Source organism: Salmo salar, chromosome 15, assembly GCF_965601325.2.
Source record: "Salmo salar chromosome 15, fSalSal1, whole genome shotgun sequence".
Lineage (NCBI taxonomy): Eukaryota > Metazoa > Chordata > Actinopteri > Salmoniformes > Salmonidae > Salmo > Salmo salar.
This window is the reverse complement of record NC_138305.1, coordinates 49,026,524-49,049,560: the sequence shown is the minus strand read 5'-3', so window position 1 is coordinate 49,049,560 and position 23,037 is coordinate 49,026,524. Positions and strand designations below refer to the sequence as shown.

The 23,037-nt window shown below is 44.5% G+C and overlaps 1 protein-coding gene across 1 annotated transcript in view; it reads right to left on the bottom strand.

Moving 5' to 3' along the window:
• The window catches only part of syne2a (spectrin repeat containing, nuclear envelope 2a), a 216,192-nt gene that overhangs the window by 124,989 nt on the left and 68,166 nt on the right, over window positions 1-23,037 (bottom strand). Inside the window, exons 47-56 of the mRNA XM_082961486.1 lie at window positions 19,544-19,729; window positions 16,714-16,869; window positions 15,725-15,954; window positions 13,471-15,535; window positions 12,516-12,850; window positions 11,687-11,831; window positions 11,099-11,299; window positions 8,842-9,101; window positions 2,057-2,207; window positions 136-282 (exon numbers count right to left, since the gene is read on the bottom strand). Of these exons, the coding sequence (XP_082817612.1) occupies window positions 136-282; window positions 2,057-2,207; window positions 8,842-9,101; window positions 11,099-11,299; window positions 11,687-11,831; window positions 12,516-12,850; window positions 13,471-15,535; window positions 15,725-15,954; window positions 16,714-16,869; window positions 19,544-19,729 (3,876 nt within the window). The remainder of the gene's footprint in view (window positions 1-135; window positions 283-2,056; window positions 2,208-8,841; window positions 9,102-11,098; window positions 11,300-11,686; window positions 11,832-12,515; window positions 12,851-13,470; window positions 15,536-15,724; window positions 15,955-16,713; window positions 16,870-19,543; window positions 19,730-23,037) is intronic.

Below are 23,037 nucleotides of genomic sequence, written 5' to 3'. Positions count from 1 at the left end.
CTGATCTTACGTCAGTTTTGCATTTTCTCCACTAACGGTTAAGGTTAGGATTGGTGGAGGGGACTCTGATCCTAGATCTGTACCTATCAGTAACTTCACCCTGGAGCCACCACCAACACCCTTTATCTCCGTTACCTTTTCCTCCATGTCCTGCAGAGAGCCAGTGACTTTCTGCAGCTGTCTCTCCACCTCCGGAGGTGTAACAGCGGCATACTTTGTCCCAACACACTCCATGATGGACTGTAACCTGGCCCTCAGGGAACCCAACTCCACTCTGACCTCCTGTAGAGAGAGAGAGTCAGAGAGGGGAGACAAAGGGAGAGAGAGAGAACAAGGAGAAATAGAGAACGAGAGAGGGAGAGAGAGAAATACCATGTAAATGTGCCTTAAACCCTCTAAGGTCGATATCCACGCCCCCATGGAAATCTAATTAGCGTAATAAAAAAAATGGCCATAACAATCTGTCAGTTTAAACTAGAGATATCTGTTTCTTTGCATCCCAAAAATTGGTCTTCTCACAAAATTATCTTTAGCGTCCGAGCGGTTTAGCCTACAAACTATTATACCCCTCTATGAAAATATGAGATTCTCACAAACATGATGGTGCTCTCCCTTTTGCTGTATGACCCCCACAAGCGTCTTGAGACTGACGTCGGTACAGCCGATCTGCCAACTTCTGTCTGTAGCGTCCGAACAGTTTGGGCTACACACTAATGACCCCTCTTTGGAAAGGTGAGACTCTCACAAACACGTATATGTTGGTTGATTTGCTCTAGGATGCCCACAGGCCTCACAAAACTCACCTGAAGGTCCTCCAGTATCAGTTGAAAACATTTATGGAAGTACTGTATATGGACACTGGACACTGTTCATTACCAAAAATAAGGGGTTAAATACATGTAAAAAAAAAAAAAATCATAACAAATGAGTCCTGATTTTATATCTCTCAGATATAGGATGGACACTTCAGACCAAACTTCTTTTAGATGTTTTGGGGGGCTATCTGTTGTTCCATGTAGTGAATCTGTTATCCAATGCGTAAAATTGTAAATCAAATAGCAAAATGATCCTTGGTATGACCTTCTTAAAACAATTCCATATAACTTATACCCTCCCCTGGCTTAGATAAGGCTTAGACTCTTATGAGTTCTAAACTCTCTCCAAAAACAGCCTTCTTAAGCGCAGAAAACTCGAATCTAATGAGACATCTTATGAGACATTAAGGACCTGTGGTTCCACTTAAAAGTTTTCAGGTAAAGTAACTGCAGAATTGACTGAAGAGAGTTCAAAAGATGCTCGGGTCAGTGGGAGGAGAAAGGAATCTCCAACCACAGAATTAGAATGACTGGGATACACATAACAGGACTATTTATAACTTATGAGTCATGAGTTGACTGAGGAGGGTCAAGATGTAGCCTATTTAAAGAGAAAGTTCAGTATTTTACAACGTAATGTTCTTATTTTTATTTTTTTTACCCCTTTTTCTCCCCAATTTCGTGGTATCTAATTGGTAGTTACAGTCTTGTCTCATCGCTGCAATTCCCGTACGGACTCGGGAAAGGCGAAGGTCGAGAGCCGTGCGTCCTCCGAAACACAACCCAACCAAGCCGCACTTCTTCTTGACACAATGCAACAATGTGTCGGAGGAAACACCATACACCTGGTGACCGTGTCAGCGTGCACTGTGCCCGGTCCGTCACAGGAGTCGCTAGTGCACGATGGGACAAAGACATCTCTGCCGGCCAAACCCTCCCCTAACGCGGACGACACTGGGCCAATTGTGCGCCGCCCCATGTGTCTCCCATTCGCGGCCAGCTGTGACAGACCCTGGACTCGAACCCAGAATCTCTAGTGGCACAGCTAGCAGTGCAATGTAGTGCCTTAGACCACTGCACCACTCGGGAGGCTTACAACTTAATGTTAACAATGGCTAAAGTTAGCTGAAGTTTGTAGAAGCTGTTACAAGAAAACGTAACCATGTTATATTTTCTTCTGGCCCATACAATAAATGACTCTCTCTAAATAAAGACACAGTGTATTTCCCCCAGTAGCTCACCTTTAGTTGGCGTGTGCTGGGGTGGGAAGCCAGAATGGAGAGCAGGGTAGCCACTCGCTGCTCCACCTCTCCGATCTGCTCTTGCAAGCGCTCCCTCTCCTGCTCCTCTGACAGCGCCGCACTCCGGACCAGCATGCTCCGCTCTCTTAGGCTGTGTGGGCACAATGTCACCCTCACAATGTTAAAGGTAGGCTCAGCAATACGACATCATCATACACTGTCATAGGGCAACTTTCTAGACTTTACACAAAGAAGAAGAGGCAAAGGCAGATGCCGGACTGCGCCTCTATTTCTGGTAGCGGGAAAATGGAAATAGGGTTTATTTTGTATAGAGGTGTTATAACTCTCCTGTGAGGATCCAAAGGATCAAGTTGAAGTGGGTCAGCCCACAGAGGGGGAGAGGGATGGAGTTGGCCAGTTTTATGACAGTCGTAAATACTTTGCAGAAACTGCCTTTGGCCTCTGTAGGATTGAGGGGAAAGAACCTTTTTAGTAGAAGGAGATTCCTCCCGCCAAAACTACAACATCCAAAAGTGGATAATGACACAATATTTCTAACACAAATAATGTAGGAAACGGTTGGTGGGGCTTGAAACAATAATCATGTCAAATGAGTCGTTGTTTCCGATATCATTAAGAATGGAATAACCAAATAACGGTAACTCTACAAATCTATACATCCAAGTTATCAGATTTACATCTAAATGTTGTGGAACTTATATGATTAAATATGAAACTATTTGTGAGAAGATTAAATGTTATTTTACCCTTCTAAATGAGAGAATAGTTTTTCATGTAAAGTTTTACACAGTCAGTAACCACATCCACATGAGAACAGACCTTGTGGCAACATGATGGAACCACCCTCCAAGGAGAAGGCATAAAAGAACCGCTAACAAAATGTACATTAGACCAGAGAACATGAGGACCATCCACACATTGAAATGGTTGGAATCTCAACAGACCAGTATACGGATGTTAAGCTGGTCGTGTAAAATGGTTAGACACTACCAGACCAGCGTGACCGACAGCGTGAGCTGAAAGGTACAAAATGGTTAGAAACTTTGAAACTTTCAACAGAGAAGAAAATCTCAAAAAGACCAGACAGCAGGAAGTGGTGGCTACACTGCTGAGAAATTGTTTAAAACTAAAGACCAGCCCAAGTACAGTGCGAACTATATAAGGCAAAATGGTATGAAACTACAATACCAGAAAATGGTAAGACCTTCTGAAACTCTCTCTCGAAGAAGAAGAAGAAGAAGAATACACAGGAACATTCAGTCTGCAGCTGTTTATGCACTGTTAGCCTAGGAAACTCGACCGAAGACAAGAGACAAAGAACAATTTCCTCTCACCACTATACACCTGAAGTCGGAAGTTTACATACACCTTAGCCAAATACATTTAAACTCCGTTTTTCACAATTCCTCACATTTAATCCTAGTAAAAAGTCCCTGTCTTAGGTCAGTTAGGATCACCACTTTATTTTAAGAATGTGAAATGTCAGAATAGCAGAGAGAATTATATATTTCAGCTTTTATTTCTTTCATCACATTCCCAGTGGGTCAGAAGTTTACATACACTCAATTAGTATTTGGTAGCATTGCCTTTAAATTGTTTAACTTGGGTCAAATGTTTCGGGTAGCCTTCCACAAGCTTCCCACAAAAAGTTGGGTGAATTTTGGCCCACTCCTCCTGACAGAGCTGGTGTAACTAAGTCAGGTTCGTAGGCCTCCTTGGTCGCACACACTTTTTCAGTTCTGCCCACAAATTTTCTATGGGATTGTTGTCAGGGCTTTGTGATGGCCACTCCAATACCTTGACTTTGTTGTCCTTCAGCCATTTTGCCACAACTTTGGAAGTATGCTTGGGGTCATTGTCCATTAGGAAGACCCATTTGCGACCAAGCTTTAACTTCCTGATGATGTCTCCTTCCAGACTCATATTAAACATCTCCAATCCAAAATTAAATCTAGAATTGGCTTTCTATTCCGCAACAAAGCCTCCTAACACTCACGCCGCCAAACATACTCTCGCAAAACTGACTATCCTACCGGTCCTCGACTTCGGCGATGTCATTTACAAAATAGCCTCCAACACTCTACTCAGGAAACTGGATGCAGTCTATCACAGTGCCATCCGTTTTGTCACCAAAGCCCCATATACCATCCACCACTGCGACCTGTATGCACTAATCGGCTGGCCCTCGCTACATATTCATCGCCAGACCCACTGGCTCCAGGTCATCTATAAGTCTTTGATAGGTAAAGCTCCGCCTTATCTCAGCTCACTGGTCATGATAACAACACCCACCCATAGCACGCGCTCCAGCAGGTATATCTCACTGGTCATCCCCAAAGCCAACATCTGCTTTGGCTGCCTTTCCTTCCAGTTCTCTGCTGCCAATGAACGGAACCAATTGCAAAAATCGCTGAAGCTGGAGACTTATATTTCCCTCACCAACTTTAAACATCAGCTATCCGAGCAGCTAACCTATCGCTGCAGCTATACATAGCCCATCTGTTAATAGCCCATCCAATCTACCTACCTCATCCACCTATTGTTTTTATTTACTTTTCTGCTCTTTTGTACATCAGTATTTCCACTTGCACATCATTATCTGCACATCTATCACTCCAGTGTCAATTTGCTAAATTGTAATTACTTGCTACTATGGCCTACTTATTGCCTTACCTCCGCACACCATTTGCACACACTGTATATAGACTTTCTTTTTTTATATTGTGTTAATGACTGTACGCTTGTTTATTCCATGTGTAACTCTGTTGTTTGTGTCGCACTGCTTTGCTTTATCTTGGCCAGGTCGCAGTTGTAAATGAGAACTTGTTCTCAACTAGCCTACCTGTTTAAATAAAGGTGAAATAAAAAAAATAAAAAAGATGTTGCTTCAATATATCCACATAGTTTTCCTCCCTCATAATGATATCTATTTTGTGAAGTGCACCAGTCCCTCCTGCAGCAAAGCACCCCACAACATGATGCTGCCACCCCCGTGCTTCACGGTTGGGATGGTGTTCTTCGGGTTGCAAGCATCCTCCTTTTCCTCCAAACACAGCGATGGTTATTATGGCCAAACAGTTATATTTTTGTTTCATCAGACCAGAGGACATTTCTTCAAAAAGTACGATCTTTGTCCCCATGTGCAGTTGCAAACCGTAGTCTGGCTTTTTTATGGCGGTTTTGGAGCAGAGGCTTCTTCCTTGCTGAGTGGCCTTTCAGGTTATGTCAATATAGGACTCGTTTTATTGTGGATATAGATACTTTTGTACCTGTTTCCTCCAGCATCTTCACAAGGTCCTTTGCTGTTGTTCTGGGATTGATTTGCACTTTTCGCACCAAAGTACGTTCATCTCTAGGAGACAGAACGCGTCTCCTTCCTGAGCGGTATGGTGGCTGCGTGATCCCATGGCGTTATTACTTGCATACTATTGTTTGTACAGATGAACGTGGTACCTTCAGGCATTTGGAAATTGCTCCCAAGGATGAACCAGACTTGTGGTGTTCTACAATTTATTTCTGAGGTCTTGGCTGATTTCTTTTGATTTTCCCATGATGTCAAGCAAAGAGACACTGAGTTTGAAGGTAGGCCTTGAAATACATCCACAGGTACACCTCCAATTGACACAAATTATGTCAATTAACCTATCAGAAGCTTCTAAAGCCATGATGACATTTTCCAGAATTTTCCAATCTGTTTAAAGCCACAGTCAACTTAGTGTATGTAAACTTCAGACCCACTGGAATTGTGATACATTGAATTATATGTGAAATAATCTGTCTGTAAACAATTGTTGGAAAAATGACTTGTGTCATGCACAAAGTAGATGTTCTAACCGACTTGCCAAAACTATAGTTTGTTAACAAGAAATTTGTGGAGTGGTTGAAAAACGAGTTTTAATGACTCCAACCTAAATGTATGTAAACTTTCTACTTCAACTGTAGGTATATCTAGGGTATCTACTCCAAACAAACAGAGTCAAGGACGAGGCCTGCTGAACACCGCGTGGTACACCTCTGGAAATTCCATTCTAACAGACACTCATAGACCAACCTACTACAAAGGACATGGTAACCTCTGGAGGACAACCAGAGACTTACACAACCAGAGACTTTCTGTCGACTGACTCCACAGACTGATCGGGCGTTTTCAACAGAGCGAGACGACAAAGACATTCAAGCGTAAATATGTGTTGCATTTCTAAATCCGAATGAGCGGTTGTTAGGGTGCTAAATATCCATATTTATGATGAGCGTATTATTCAACTGTATGTACGATGGTTGAATTCCTTTGTCTCTTCTTCTCCCGCTCTTTCTTTCCCCACCCCTATTCATTGTGTACCAAGCGTCATATCGGGTTAGTCCACTAGGGACTTTTCATTGCATTATGTATTAACCTAACCTGTGTGTGTGTTTATGTAATTCTGTGTGATTATTTAGTTAGTTGGTAAATAAATAATTAAGCCAATTTGTGTATCGCTGAGTCCTCATGTAGACTAGGTTTCGTGCAGATTTAACGGACTATGCAACATTCAGAATTAGACTGATGAGGTAAATAAGAATTAATGAATTGACTGTGACTGATGTAAGAGATATTCATATCTTTAGAGTTTAGTCGGGAGATAGTAACTCATTAAATAACTTTTCCCGTGGTGCCCCAAGATTACTAATGAGTTAATTGTTACATGATTAATTTAATCATCGTAATAAATAAATGTAGTTAATTGATTTGATAAAATAGTCAAACACATTAATGATAGCAACGTCACGACAGAGGGCAATGGGAGAGTGTAGATTTTGGTCAACATAAAAATGTATTGCTAATTTGCTGTATGAGACCTATTTGATTGAATATACGTTTTTCGTAATGCTTAGGTTATGAATGTACTGATATACGCGTACGCGCTTGATATCCCTCCAACCTAAAGAAAACCAATGTTACATCAGAGGTGTGCCTGTTGTTCACATGCAAATCTGCCATCTAATTGACTAGAATGTTTCCGCTTGCTTCCGCCACCTCCAGCCTGCCTTTCGCCTTTACGGACACTGATTCACATTGTTAGAGTGGAGACTCCAATATCTTGTCAGTATATACAACCATTTTAGCTTCACAGACAACATTCCTTTCAGCATGCCCACATTGGGATGAGTTTTGGTAGAATTTGAATCCTAGGACCACGTAAAGGTCCTTTGTCGAATAAACTTGAATTTCCCTCTCTCTGGTGGTCAGCTGCATCATTACATCAATTTATATCACTTCACTGTGACGTCACATCAAAGGGGCGGTCCTTCGAAAAATACTTATCCAGCTCGACTGCTTGACAGCACAGACATGGCAAAGCAATTACTGAATTTGTCTCGAGCAGGCGAATCTAAATACTAGATACTTTTATAGCTCTAGGATAAAGAATGCGACCAACACTCTTCCTTAAACCTAAAATAAGCAAAGAAGTAATTTTGTGTGGAAGTGGGCCATTTTTCTTTACGTCGTAGACAGACACGTATTCTCCGATCGAAAAAATCTAGCCCTTTACATAGCCCTTCACCCCTTGTCTATAGGAGGGACACACACTGTTTAAATGGCCCAAATGTTGATTTAGACGTTCACAAATTTAACAGATTTTGACTATCACTAATGTCATGGTATGTTTGGTAAAGTAATAAAGAAGGTGACATATTTTGGGTAAAACTATATATAGGCATATTATAAAGTATAAAAAGGCTTATTCATTCACAATTCTTTTATTTTGATCCTATCTTCATATTTGTATATGTTTTATTATACTTGTATTGTGTACTTGATCATTTGGATTGAAAAGTGCCTTTATCTCAGACTTAAATAAACAATTCTAGGTGAAAGCTAAAGGTCTGTCACACCCTGGCCATAGAGAGGTTTTTGTTCTCTATTTTGGTTAGGCCAGTGACTAGGGTGGGCATTCTATGTTCCGTTTTCTATGTTTTGTGTATTTCTTTGTTTTGGCCGGATATGGCTCTCAATCAGGGACAGCTGTCTATCGTTGTCTCTGATTGGGAGCCATACTTAGGCAGCCTGTTTTCCTTTGGGTTTTGTGGGTGATTAATTTCTGTTTGGTATTGCTTACCTGACAGAACTGTTTGGCTGTCGGTTTGTCTGTTTCTGTGTTCTCGGTAAAATAAATACATGATGAGCACTAACTACGCTGCGCCTTGGTCTACTCCATTTGACAGCCGTTACAAGGTCATAGCTTTCTATGGGGGGGGGGGGGGGGGGGGGGGGGGGCAACACACACACTACTAAATTAATAAAATATTGCCCTCTTGCTAGATTGATGACTACAGCCATAGCGAAACAGTATAAAATGGCTGTCAGCTCAACTGGTTTTAATATTAATATCGAACTACGTGTATGTGCTTAAATGTTTCCAAGAATCATATTGACACTCATGGTGTGTAATAGTACATCTACTGTCAACATTTGTCAATAAACAGTGTTAATAAACAGTGTCAATATGATTGTTTGCACACCTTTGGCAAAGGCTCCAGGGTTCTTGTGACATGTAATGTTTATGTAAAAAGAAAAAGGAAAAACATTTAAGCTTTTTCTGCATTGTGCTTTTCTGTTCCTGAGGTGTGTGTGCGTGAGTGCAAGCATGTGTGCCATGTGAATTGTGTGGGTGAGTTTGGGAAGATAGAGAAAGAGAGCAATAGAGACAAAGTGAGAGGGAAATGGAAAGGGCACCTAATTACAGAGTATTTGTCTTTCAAAGAGAGTACTGTATCATTCTTACCTCCTAAAGCACTCCTGCATGTCCCTCAGCTGTTGGCAGACTGGGACAGGGCTAGCAGCCTCCTGAGGGCTGGACACACCCAGGAGCTGGGAGAGGCGGAGCTCCAGGGACGCCAGGATTCGCTGCTCCCGCTCTAGTCCAGCCTGGTGCTGCTCCGTCTGCACTAGCAGAACCATCGGGGCCCCCTGAGTGGAGCTTACTGCAGTGGGGTCCGACAGCTCACCCTGCAGCTTGTCCAGAGCACTGCTGCATTGAGCCATCTGTGACACCCAAAGGACACACAACAACAAACACATACAGTGCCTTCGGAAAATATTCAGACCCCTTGAATTTTTCCACATTTTGTTACATTACAGCCTTATTCTAAAATTGTTTCATCAATCTACACACAATAGCCCATAAAGACAAAGCAAAAACAGGTAATTTTTATAAAATTGTATTAAAAAAAAAAAAAAAAATATCACATTTACATAAGTATTCTGGCCCTTTACTCAGTACTTTCTGGAAGCACCTTTGGCAGCGATTACAGCCTTGATTCTTCTTGAGTATGACGCTACAAGTTTGGCACACCTGTATTTGGGGAGTTTCTCCCATTCTTCTCTGTAGATCCTCTTAAGCTCTGTCAAGTTGGATGGGGAGCGTCGCTGCACAGCTATTTTCAGGTCCCTCCAGAGATGTTAGATCGGGTTCAAGTCCAGGCTGTGGCTGGGCCCCTCAAGGACATTCAGAGACTTGTCCCGAAACTACTCCTGCGTTGTCTTGACTGTGTGCTTAGGGTCGTTGTCCTGTTGGAAGGTGAACCTTCGCCCCAGTCTGAGGTCCTGAGCGCACTGGAGCAGGTTTTCAGTAAGGATCTCTCTGTACTTTGCTTCGTTCATCTTTGCCTCGATCCTGACTAGTCTCCCAGTCCCTGCAGCTGAAAAACCTCCTCACAGCATGATGCTGCCACCACCATACTTCACCGTAGGGATGGTGCCAGGTTTCCTCCAGACGTGACGCTTGGCATTCAGGCCAAAGAGTTCAATCTTGGTTTCATCAGATCAGAGAATCTTGTTTCTCATGGTCTGAGAGCCTTTAGGTGCCTTTTGGAAAACTCCAAGTGGGCTGTCATGGCTTCCGTCTGGCCACTCTACCATAAAGGCCTGATTGGTGGAGTGCTGCAGAGATGGTTGTCCTTCTGGAAGGTTCTCCCATCTCCATAGAGGAACTCTAGAGCTCTGTCAGAGTGACCATCAGGTTTTTGGTCACCTCCCTGAACAAGGCCCTTCTCCCCCGACTGCTCAGTTTGGCCGGGCAGCCAGCTCTAGGAGGAGTCTTGGCGGTTCCAAACTTCTTCCATTTAAGAATGATGGAGGCCACTGTGTTCATGGGAACCTTCAATGCTGCAGAAATGTTTTGGTACCCTTCCCCAGATCTGTGCCTCGACACAATCCTGTCTCGGAGCTCTACGGATAATTCCTTTGACTTCATGGCTTTGTTTTTGCTCTGACATGCACTGTCAACTGTGGGACATTATATAGTCAGGTGTGTGCCTTTACAAATCATGTCCAATCAATTTAATTTACCATAGATAGACTCCAATCAAGTTGTAGAAACATCTCAAGGATGATCAATGGAAACAGGATGCACCTGAGCTCAATTTTGAGTCTCATTGCAAAGGGTCTGGATACTTATGTTAATATGCTTTTTTTTTTAAATCAATTTGCAAACATTTCTAAAACGCCTGTTTTCTCTTTGTCATTATGGGGTATTGTGGGTAGATTGCTGAGGATTTTTATTTATTTAATCAATTTTAGAAAAGGCTGTAACGTAACAAAATGTGGAAAAAGTCAAGGGGTCTGTATATTTTCCGAAGGCACTGTATATTTACACATGGGCGTACAATACTACTACACACACTTTAGTACAAAAACAAACAAGGTATTTCCAAAGCCCTACACTTTGTGGATCAACTATGTGTAAGGTATTATGAATATATCATTTGCTTATACAAAAAAACGTTATGAGCCATGTGCTGTTATGATGGTAAGCATGATCACCTTTATAATACACGTATGTATACTTATCATGTGCCGGGCCTACTAAAAGGCTTCTATTTAATGGAGTGGTCATCCGGGTGAAGTCATGTAGTCCAGCAAAGAAAGGTGATGGCATCTCCCAAAAATGTATGTATTTATATGTAATATACCATATACTATATTACATTATGACCATTAAAGGAGCAGTTCGCTGAAGATAGTTCAGTCACGTGACTCACGCTCTTGGTGACCTCCCTCCACTCCACCCCTCTCTGCTCCAAGCGTGTCCGGAGGAGGCTGATGCCGCGCCGCAGTGCCGCCCAGCGCCTCCAGAGGGCACCCAGTGCCCCCTCGGAGCCCACACAGCACCCACGCAGTGGGCACACCGCCCTCAGCTCCTCCAGCTTCCCAGCTATAGACAGCACCTCCTCCGACAGGGTCTTCACATGAAGAGATGAATCAATCAGTCAAATGTATTGTATACAGAATATATCCCTTTCTTTTACAACATGTGTCACAAAGTACTTTGCAGTGCAGCAAAGCTGTGGTGTGTCAGAGCAGTGGTGTAGTGGCAACACACATGTAACTCACTGCCAGATACTGGGGTTAAATCCTCCACTCTACCTTTTTCCACCTCTCCACCTCAGTATCCCCTTGATGTCTAAACTGTCTAAATTAAGCTTGAAAAACATGCTTTTAAAAAACAAGTGCTTTACAGTAACCTGGACTATACCCCCGAAACGTAAGCAGGAGAACAGAGGCAAGGAAAAACTCCCTAGTAGGAACAAACTCTGAGAAGAACCACCGACACACAGCACTTCACACACCTTGGCTCTATCCTGTTGGTCAGCACAGTTGGCGTAGGATGTCACTTCCTGGGCAGCACACTCAGAGAGCCTTGATTCGTTTTTCTTCAGGATATGCCATACCTCCTCATGACACTTCTTGTGGAGGCTTTGTCTGTCTGCACACCTATGGAATAGATTCAAAACAAACACGGTAACTGAAAATTGCCCGGTTTTAATGTTGTTTATATTTTCATGTTTTTTAAGTCATTGTGAAGCTAAAAGCTCATTTGCACTGTGGGTGGACAATTAGGATTTGGTTTGATTCTACTGTACTCTTTTACATGCACATAAATCAACATGTCTGTTTTACATCAATGTAAATGTGCCAGTGTTAGAAGCTAATTTACATACAAGGTTCCCGGATCTGTAACTCTCTAATCTTATTTGATTCAATGCAACATAAAATTCATAGACATGAGCTGCATTCTCATCCAGGCTTTAATGTAGTTCTCATCAAACAAGGGTGAACAGAGGGAAAAGTTGATGAAGTTTATGTTTTCTAAACTGTAATGCTTTGTGTTTTATGTTGTAAATGTGTCTGCAACTTTGTGTGCTGCTATTTTGGCCAGGTCTCTTGTAAAATAGATTATTCATCTCAATGAGACTAACCTGGTAAATAAATAAATACATCATAGTGGCACACATTCCCCAAAATATTTAATAGCTTAGAAAGGTTGACAATGCATGCCTATTTGGTGACCAATGTTCAGCATCTAATGTTCATCAAGCTTCTTTGTACGATAACATTTAGTGTTAATGTGTAACCATGTGTAACCTTTGGTGAGTGAGTGTGTAGCCTTTGGCCTACCTCTGCAAGGCCTCTGTCCTGAGCTCAACCTGGGCCTCGAGTGCGGCCCTCTCCACCAAAAGGTGGCTCAGGACCTGGATGTGGAGCTGCTCGCTCTGGGGGAAAGAGAGACAGGCCTGCTGGGGTGCCAGCTCCAGGAGATGGCTGATTTGCGCCTGGAGGCTCTCCCCCAGGGAGGCTAGGGGCTCTTGGGTGTGCCACTGCTCCTCTGTGCAGTCCACAAATCCGCCTGGAGGTGCCAGGAACATGGCCTCGGCTTCGAGGAGGAAGGTTACCACTCCTTGGGCAGCCCAGTGGTAATCCTTCAGGGCTTCCCGAGCATGGGACAAATTCTCCTACAGGTCATATACAAGATTATTAAGAAAGATGATCAAGAATTCAGGAAAGAATTTCATTTGAAGTCTACCACAATACAATACAACCTGCGTGGTTGAATCTTATGACATAAACAACATTAAAGTCAGTTCCAATAGAAGTTAAGGAAAATGTTTGAGGGATAAATTGTTGTAATACACCATTTCAGTTATTTGTCTCGTCTGGGCACCGTTCGCTCTCTATGGTACAGGGGAGATAGCATTTCAAAAGTGAAACATTGTTTCCATGGCCGGACAGGCAGACAGCAAGGCTTAAATTAAACCCCACTGTTACAAACCAAATAGTACCCTAGAAGCAAGGGGAAATAATGTACGAGTTGAGATAAATTCAAGCAATGATTTGAACAGCAACATGAACATGATGATATTCGTATGGAGGTGCAGTGATAATTCAGATGGTACTCTTAGCAAGCTTGGAACGCTGCTCGTCCAATAAGCATCTAGGATCCAAACAATCCCTTTTATAATGTTTATCATGTCAACCAAGTCAAATTTCATGCATATTTTATGAAATGTAATACACACCGTAGCTGAAATTGCGAATTACAACAATTGTAATGTAATGAGCCCAATGAACTTACCATGCATGCGTGGCACTTCTGCACAACGTCATTCCTCAGGGTGTGCAGCTCCCCACACTGGCTCATCTCCACTTGCTCTCTCTGCCTCAAAGCTTCCAACACCCGCATGACAGACTCTACGTTCCTCCAGATCACCCAGCACCTCCGCAGCGCTATGTTGATGGCCCTCACGTCTGGCTTCACCGGGTCAGACTCCATCAGCTCCTGCCTGACCTGTTGAAGAAGGTCCATCATGGCAGGAAGCTCGGTGCAGAATCTGAGACCCTCCAGAAGCTTTCCCTCTAGGTTTTTGACGTCGTCAGTGATGGCAAGCTCCCAGGAGGCTAGGTTTTCAACAGTTTGCTGGATCCTCTGCCTCTCCGACAGAAGCAACATTCTATCCGATAGGTGCAGGTCTTGGGCGATGGCCTCGAGCTGGTCGGAAGCATCCTGGCACTGGGTCTTCACCAGCGGAAGTTCCACCAGGAGAGCCTGGCAAAGACTGAACCTTTCCCCCACGCTGAATCTCTTGTCTTTGGAGCACTGAGCACGCTCCTTTGCCACCTCCCTGGAGTATTCCATGCGCTGCCGGTAGGTCAGGTACTTCTCGTGTTCCAGGGCGTGGTGGTGGAGAGTTTTCACCTTCTCTTGCAGTTCGCCAATGGTATGCAAGAGGGCACTTTTCTGGTCCTCTTGGCAGTACTGGAGTTCCTGGATCTGACATTGGTGCTCCAGGAGCATGTGTGTCAAGGGCTCTATGGCAGATAGGGAGTCCTTTGTCACTGGGAACCTCTGCCTCTCCAGGTCGGCCCATATCTGTTGCACGCTCACCTGGACAGCCGCCAGTTCCTCGGCCGAAGAAGTCCGGGTGTGAAGCAGTTCCTCCAGCTCCCAGTGGGCTGCTTTCTCGTGGGCCACCATTCCGTCCACCTCGGTCCGGAGGCCTGTGAGCCTGTTGACAAGAAAGTGGCTCTCTGCTGGACTCAACCCCGAAGAAACCTCCATGCAGGTCTCCAAAAGGGCGTCCGTGACAGCCAGCTGTCTTTCTGCTTCCTTGATGGCACCGATGTGAAACTGCAGCTTGCTTTCCAGATCTGGGATGGTGTCTTTGGACATATTCTCTACATCTGCGGTGACCTCTCTCTCATGGTGTGCCACTGCTAGCCAAGTGTTCACTTTTGAGATCTGGACCAGCATCTTCTCTCTTTCCTCCAAAACAGCTTCCATTTCCTTCAGAATACGAGCAGAGTTATCTGAGACTGTTTCATAGAGGTCCTTCAAGGTCTTCAGTGATGACAGCACTTTGTCAATTTCCCCTTCATCCGAAATCAGTTCTTTCAGGTCCTCAACTTTGTAGTGCACCCTGGAATGCCTTGCCAAAATCTCAGATTGAAGTTTCCTCATGCTGCCAATTTGGAGACGGACCTCTTCAGGGAAGAGGGCTACCTTTTCACCTGTTGCGATGTGGTTTTCTGCATGCTTGGCCCAGATAATCAAGTCCTGCATTTGCTTCATGATTTTAGCCAAGGAGGGTTTTGCTATAGAGTATGACTGAGCAGAGAGCAACGTCTGAGTGGAGGCAAGTAAGGAGCTCAAGCTCTGAAGAGTACACTCCACATCCTCCTTCTCCTTCTGCCCAAGAGAAAATTGGGCAAAATCCTCTGATTGCCCCAGCAGGTGTAGGTACTGCTGGTTGAAGGCTTTCAAGTCAGCAGTCATAAAGGTCAGCACTAAAGCTTTGTGAGTGTCATGCTGCAATTGAGAGGACTGTAAGAGGGTGATGGACTTCTGAAGAGTCTCAAGCTTGCAATGCAGCTGCTCAGCCTTTTGTAGAAGGATAGAGGACTGAGAAGAACCAATTGAGGCATGCCTCAGGCTTCTATTCCCAGCCCCCTCCAAAAGCCTCCACTCCTCCTGCAGATCCCCTAGCTGAGCGAGGAGTGCCCCTGACCCCTCGACTTCACTCAGGTGGGCAGACACCTGGCAACACACCTGGAGCAGCTCCCCCATCATGCCCTTCTGCTGTTCAATGTTACATAACAGAGTATGTAGTTTTTCAGCCTGAAGCGCACTGCTTCGAGTGTCCCTGTTAGATCCCCAGGAATAGACAAAGAGTGAATAAGTGTTAGTGCATATCTTGGTCAAATACAAACTTCTGATCAATGATATTCTAAATCAACTGTACAATTTAAAGGAAGGCAGGGGCCTAAAGATGCATAAATACAGCATTATGCACAAGAATAGTAGCCCGGACAATGCAAGTGCATGGACTCACAATTGTAGCTCATCCATCTCGCTTGCCCATCTCTCCAGAATGCTCCGGATGGCCTGAGTCTGCCTGTGGTACTGTGTGACCAGGTGGAGCTGAGCCTCTTTGACCTGCACTGTGGCCGAGGCATCCAACAGGGCTGCACTCCATCGCCCCTCCAGATTTGTTGCGTCCTCTGGGACAACGACCACATGATTTATCGCAGCCACCTGCTCAAGCACGTAGCGTCTGCAGTCCTGCAAAAAAAGGGGATCACGGGGACACGCTCAGTCTGGTATCCAGTGAGCTGGGACCCATAAAAAATATAATCCGTAAAAAAAAAAGAAGAAGCTATTTTTTATAGTACTGAAATCACAGAGGGGAGACAGGCAGGTGTAAGAAACAGAATGAATGGTTGGAGTGGGGATTGAACCCTGACCTTCAGTAAGGAGAGTATGTGTGTCTGGAGCTGGGGGGGGGGGGGGGGGGGGGTTCCACTAGACCATGGGCTCGGCACATAGCATCTGTATTTATCAAACACTCTACTCTTACACAAAAGCCAAGAAGGGTGATAATGTCTAACTTGAAGAGTTAGACATAGCAAATCAAAGTTAGAAATAGCTTCCTCTCCTTGTCTCATTATATATTGTTGTTGACATTGATATAAAAGAACTGTAAAGGTTAAATAAATGAGAGGATTGTTGAAATATCATTATAATGTGCCAGTTGACAAAAAAAACTATACATGTGCATACAGGGGAGAAAAGTAAATGTCTTCAGTGGAATCCCAAATAAAGCTTTCCATTTGTAAAAGCATTTTACACAGTGATATCAGTTCGGGGTCTGTAGCCCATTAAATAACAGTTTTGCTTTATGTTTTGTCCTCTGTCTTTTTATTTTATGACTGATTGTTTGTATATAAGATGGTCAGTCTGACACTTGAAAATGTGTATTTTCAAATGTCTATTATGTTCTTGAAAGGGAAAATTGTTCATTAAAAAAGGACAGTCTCCCACCTCAGCCTCCGTCAGTTGCTGGGCCATGTTGGCAGGGTTGAGCTGGGCTGGCTGGTAGCGGCATCCTAGAACCCTGAGGACAGTGCGCCCTATTTGGATCTCTGGCTTTCTGGGCGAAGGCTGCAGGTACCAAGCCGCCTCCATCCACTGGCCTCCCTTCAACACAACAGCACAGAGTAAATACAGTACATGTTCATGGACCAAACAGAAGAAAACAGACTGAAACAGGGAAGGACAATCTTGATTTGTTTAATAAGAAATGCACATTTTCCACTGCAAAACTTTTGAAAGCATTTTCTGCTGCATGTCCTAATGAACACAACCCTGGTGTGTACAACCAGACCTGGGTTGGATGTCAAATACTTGAGCTATACTCAATTCAGTTTTCCTGGTACAATGGAAACAATGGAATAATACCAAAAGTGAAAATACCAAGCTCCAAGTATTTGACATACATATTTGACCCAGATCTGGTATGGACGGGTGTGGTGCTGGGGGAACATACAGCGAGGGAAAAAAGTATTTGATCCCCTGCTGATTTTGTACATTTGCCCAATGACAAAGAAATAATCAGTCTATAATTTTAATGGTAGGTTTATTTGGACAGTGAGAGACAGAATAACAACCAAAAATCCAGAAAAACTCATGTTAAAATTGTTATAAATTGATTTGCATTTTAATGAGGGAAATAAGTATTTGACCCCCTCTCAATCAGAAATATTTCTGGCTCCCAGGTGTCTTTTATACAGGTAACGAGCTGAGATTAAGAGCACACTCTTAAAGGGATTGCTCCTAATCTCAGTTTGTTACCTGTATAGAAGACACCTGTCCACAGAAGCAATCAATCAATCAGATTCTAAACTCTCCACCATGGCCAAGACCAAAGAGCTCTCCAAGGATGTCAGGGACAAGATTGTAGACCTACACAAGGCTGGAATGGGCTACAAGACCATCGCCAAGCAGCTTGGTGAGAAGGTGACAACAGTTGGTGCAATTATTCGCAAATGGAAGAAACACAAAAGAACTGTCAATCTCCCTCGGCCTGGGGCTCCATGCAAGATCTCACCTCGTGGAGTTGCAATGATCATGAGAACGGTGAGGAATCGGCCCAGAACTACACGGGAGGATCTTGTCAATGATCTCAAGGCAGCTGGGACCATAGTCACCAAGAAAACAATTGGTAACACACTCCGCCGTGAATGACTGAAATCCTGCAGCACCTGCAAGGTACATGCCCGTCTGAAGTTTGCCAATGAACATCTGAATGACTCAGAGGACAACTGGGTGAAAGTGTTGTGGTCAGATGAGACCAAAATGGAGCTATTTGGCATCAACTCAACTCGCCGTGTTTGGAGGAGGAGGAATGCTGCCTATGACCTCAAGAACACCATCCCCACCGTCAAACATGGAGGTGGAAACATTATGCTTTCGGGGTGTTTTTCTGCAAAGGGGACAGGACAACTTCACCGCATCACAGGGACGATGGACAGGGCCATGTACTGTCAAATCTTGGGTGAGAACCTCCATCCCTCAGCCAGGGCATTGAAAATGGGTCGTGGATGGGTATTCCAGCATGACAATGACCCAAAACACACGGCCAAGGCAACAAAGGAGTGGCTCAAGAAGAAGCACATTAAGGTCCTGGAGTGGCCTAGCCAGTCTCCAGACCTTAATCCCATAGAAAATCTGTGGAGAGAGCTGAAGGTTCGAGTTGCCAAACGTCAGACTCGAAACCTTAATGACTTGGAGAAGATCTGCAAAGAGGAGTGGGACAAAATCCCTCCTGAGATGTGTGCAAACCTGGTGGCCAACTACAAGAAACGTCTGACCTCTGATTGTCAACAAGGGGTTTGCCACCAAGTACTAAGTCATGTTTTGCAGAGGGGTCAAATACTTATTTCCCTCATTAAAATGCAAATCAATTTATAACATTTTTGACATGCGTTTTTCTGGATTCTTTGTGGTTATTCTGTCTCTCACTGTTCAAATAAACCTACCATTAAAATTATAGACTGATCATTTCTTTGTCAGTGGGCAAACGTACAAAATCAGCAGGGGATCAAATACTTTTTTCCCTCACTGTAATCGTTTGCTGATTCTAAAGCGAGATGTGTTGTTACTGAGAAATCTCCATGGCCACACAGGAAATATCATTGGCTCCTTCCTGTAAAGCTTCCTGCCACAGGCATCTTGGGAATGGAGTAGAATGAAGTTTCCCCTTGACGCTGATCTTGGGTCAGTTTAGCATTTTTGCCACTAATGGTTAAGATTAGGAAACTTCACCCCAAAGCCTTGGGAATAAAGCATCATCAAGGCCCATGCCACATCAGAGTTTGTTTGTTTATCTGTTCACTGATCCATGCAGTTGACTGAACTGCAATTATTTTGTGGATACACAAAATTGGGAGCAAAAATACCACATATTTGGGAGCAACAATTTAGTTTATCTGTGGTCGAGAAAATGTTGAAATATAATTTTTGCAATTTTTATGTCTCATATTGATATTGATACGCACATTAGATACTAACTAAAATGTAGATGTTTTTATTGCTTGTTTTTTTAAAGAGGTTTCCCCAGGTTCTTATTTTGAATGTCATTATCCTCTTGAACAACTAGTTGGGGTCCTACAATGCACAGTAAACCATATCCCATGTTGACGCCACCTTACCTTCCCTGAGATCTAATAGCCAACTGTCTCAGTTCACACACCGTTGGCTTGGCTGAGTATTGCTGTTGAGAATTACCGATTGTGGTCGGGTGAGTATTATTGTTATGAACACAAGTTTGAATCTCATGGTCGGCCGTACAGAGAAACTCCCTAACACTCACCTTGATGATGTCCTTCCTCTCCACCAACCCTTGGACCTCAGAGAGGATGCCTTGCATAGTGGACCTGTGGCACGGGACCTCCGGGCGCACCGCTCCCCCAACTCTCTCCACCTTCGCCACGGCTTCGGATAGCAACCCACCAGTCTGGACCGAGGTACTCCTCTTGACTTCACTCCCCTCCTGCATCTGTGGGAACATGATGGCAATGGGACGGTGGATTCTCCTGCTCTCCTGTCTGGTATTTCTGACAACAACTCTGTTCCTCTCTGCCCCACCGAGTCAGCGCAGCTATTAGAGCAGGAATGTGACTGAGTAAGGAGCTGGGCCTTGCCCCGAGGGAAACCAGGGCTCTGTTCCAATAGTTTAACACCGCGTCCCTCTTTACTTCCTTCCTTGAAGTAATCACTTATCTGACACAATTGATGAAAAATATTTGATGTAGTCTCCAGCTAATCCTGTTAGATCAGTGTCATTGGGTTTAGCACGGGGGAACATGATACAGCGGGAACTAGTCAGGGAGTAGGAGTGTGGTTGAGATATCGAGAGCTACAGGGCTAGCGTGAGGTGAAGTCATCACTGAGTGGTGTAAATAACTTATTCCTCACATAGTGAAGTGGTAGGCTATGCTTAAAGGGAGTGGTCAAACCGACAGGTGACAAGGCAAGCTGATACTTGCATAAAATCTCTCTCTCTCTCAATATTTCAAAACAACAGTAGAGCAGGAACGCTATTAAGCAGTAATATAGGGGAGGATGTGCTTTATATTGCAGGTTATAGGTACTAAGGCTATCCCACCCAGTGTCTGTATTCATAAAGCGACAGAGTAGGAGTGCAGGGGCCATATTCCTCAGATTAGGAGTGCAGGGGCCATATTCCTCAGATTAGGAGTGCAGGGGCCATATTCCTCAGATTAGGAGTGCTTATCTAGGACCCACTTTAGCCTTTTAGATCAAAATAAATATGATTATGTCCACAGGAGGTACCTGATGTTAGCTCAGCACTTCTACTTTATAAATACAAGCCCAGGGCTTCAGGTAAAGCAGCCAATGCCGTATCACCACTATACTGCCCTATACTCTGAGTCAGCAGGGCTCTTGACTTGGATACACATTAAAGGCCCAATCTGTGATATTTGCAGCCATTTCTGATCATTTAGATTAATGATATACACCATTTATTTTCGCAAGTAATATCACTTAGAAATGCCTCATGAGCTTAGTTCAACGCCATCAACTCCATCATAACCCAAAATATAAGGTAGTTTTACTCCACTGTCTGAAAGCAATACCTTTGTAAACAAACAATGTAAAGCTTTAAAATATGTTTAAAACTATTTCATGGAGGATCGGTCCTTGCATCGCTACAGCTCCATCTATGAATTTGAGAGTGGTTACATTTCTACCCGCCCATCTCTCTGCTTTATAGCTAGCAAACCAAGTGCCAGTGTTGTTGTTTTGTTGTTTTTCAAATTAAGGATAGCAGCTTCAACAGCAGACTAATGGCAGCATTGCGGGTCCCTGATTATACATTTATTTTAATCTTTGTGGACTTTGAACAAGCATTGAGGTAGATGGATCAACGTAAAGTCTAGATTTACTTAAAATTGTCAGAAGCTCGAAATTCAGCCCTATAATGGAAGCATATTTACAACACAAACATTTGTTTAGGTAGAAAACTACTTAATTTGATTTTCTGTCATGCTACATATAAAATAAAAGCCTGAAAATCTGTTGTATTGTCACGTCTATTCCTGCTCCCCCGCTGTGGCACTCGACATCGCGGGTCTACTAACCACTGGTCCTAGCAACCCATACTGCGCACACCTGGCAACCATCACTGTGCACAACTGCTCCCCATCGTTTAGCACATCTGTACTTCATCACCACCCTGATTACTCTCCCTTCATAAAGCCCTTAGTAAGCCTTAGTCATAAGGTAGTATTGGTTTTGGGTATGTTCAGCACGCTTCTCATGTTTTGTATTACCGTCATGATTATTATTAAAAACTTAACTTCTACACCTGTTTCCTGACTTGCTGCGTATAAATTACAGAATACTGCCGCAGCAGAAATTAAGGACATCTCCCAGACGGTCGACGAACAAGGACACCTAATTCCCAAACACCATGATCAGCTGGCGCAACTGGGTGCGGCTATGGATAAGGTCCTCCAAATCCTCCACCGTCTCGACACCACCCGAGAGGATTCACCTCCAACTAGCAGAGGGCCTCCTACCACTAGCCATCCCAGCGAGCCAGTCCCCTAGCCTACCCAGCAGTCCGCACAGGTCAGCGATGCCCAACGGTCCTTCCCTGACAAATATGACAGGACTCGATCCAAATGCAGTGGCTTCCTACTACAGTGCTCCCTCTACTTCTCTCCTCAGACGGGAGCCCCCACCACAGAGTGGGCTACGGCATTCTGGGAGAGAGGAGAGGAGGGGTTCATGGCTCTGTTCAGGGCAGTCTTCAACCATCCACCAGAGGACAGAGAGGGAGGTGAGTGACTTCTCCAACTCCGGCAGGGTGCCCAGACAGCTGCGGAATACGCCCTCACCATTCGGACCGTGGCAGCCTCCAACGAAGAAGAATGCGCGAGGAGGCCCAGATGGAGTTGGTGTCCCGAGATGACAACCTTTCCCTGGACGCGCTCATCGCGATGGCCACCCGTCTGGACAACTTTCTTTGGGAACGCCGGCGCGCCCCTTGCACCTTGCTCTACTCTTTTGGCCGTCTTGGAGCAGAGCCTGAACCCATGGAAATAGGGGTCACACACTTCCCCACAGCAGAGCAACGTCGCCAGAGGTAGCTGGGGCTGTGTCCCTATTGTGGCCAGGAGAGGCACCAGCTCCAACAGTGACCGGTGCTTCCCAACCCGAAGTCCACTGGGGCAGAGGAACAGCCCCTGATCATCTGGCTCCCAGGGTAGGCGTGAGTATTCCTTCATTGTTTTCTGCCAAAGCCTTCCTATGTTCCATTTAACTGTCTGGCTGTCTCTCAGGTGTTGTCTCTAGAGCTCTAGTGGACTCTGGTGACGCAGGGCATTTTATTGACCAGGCCCTCGTCTCCTCCCTGAACATCACTGCATCCCGGCTCTCCTCTCCTATTCCGGTCCAAGCCCTGGATAAACAACCATTAGGATCCAGCACTATCACGCACATCACAGCACCACTCGCCCTCACCGTTGGACACATGCACCAAGAAAGCTTTCCCTTCATCATCACTGCTCCTGTACACGAAGTCATCCTCGGCTTTCCGTGGCTCCAACGTCATGACCTTACCATCTCCTGGTCGAGGATGAAAATCACCACCTGGGCACCCGGATGTCGGAAGACCTGCTTTCCCTTAACCTGTGGTTCCTCGTCGGTTGAAAGTCCTGTGAGTGCCCTCCAGTCCATCATTCCGTCCTCCCATATTGTTGACCCTGTGTTTTGGGACGTAGCTGTGGACATCCGCCAGGCTCTGGAGAGGGAACCTGCTACCTGCCCTCCTGAGCA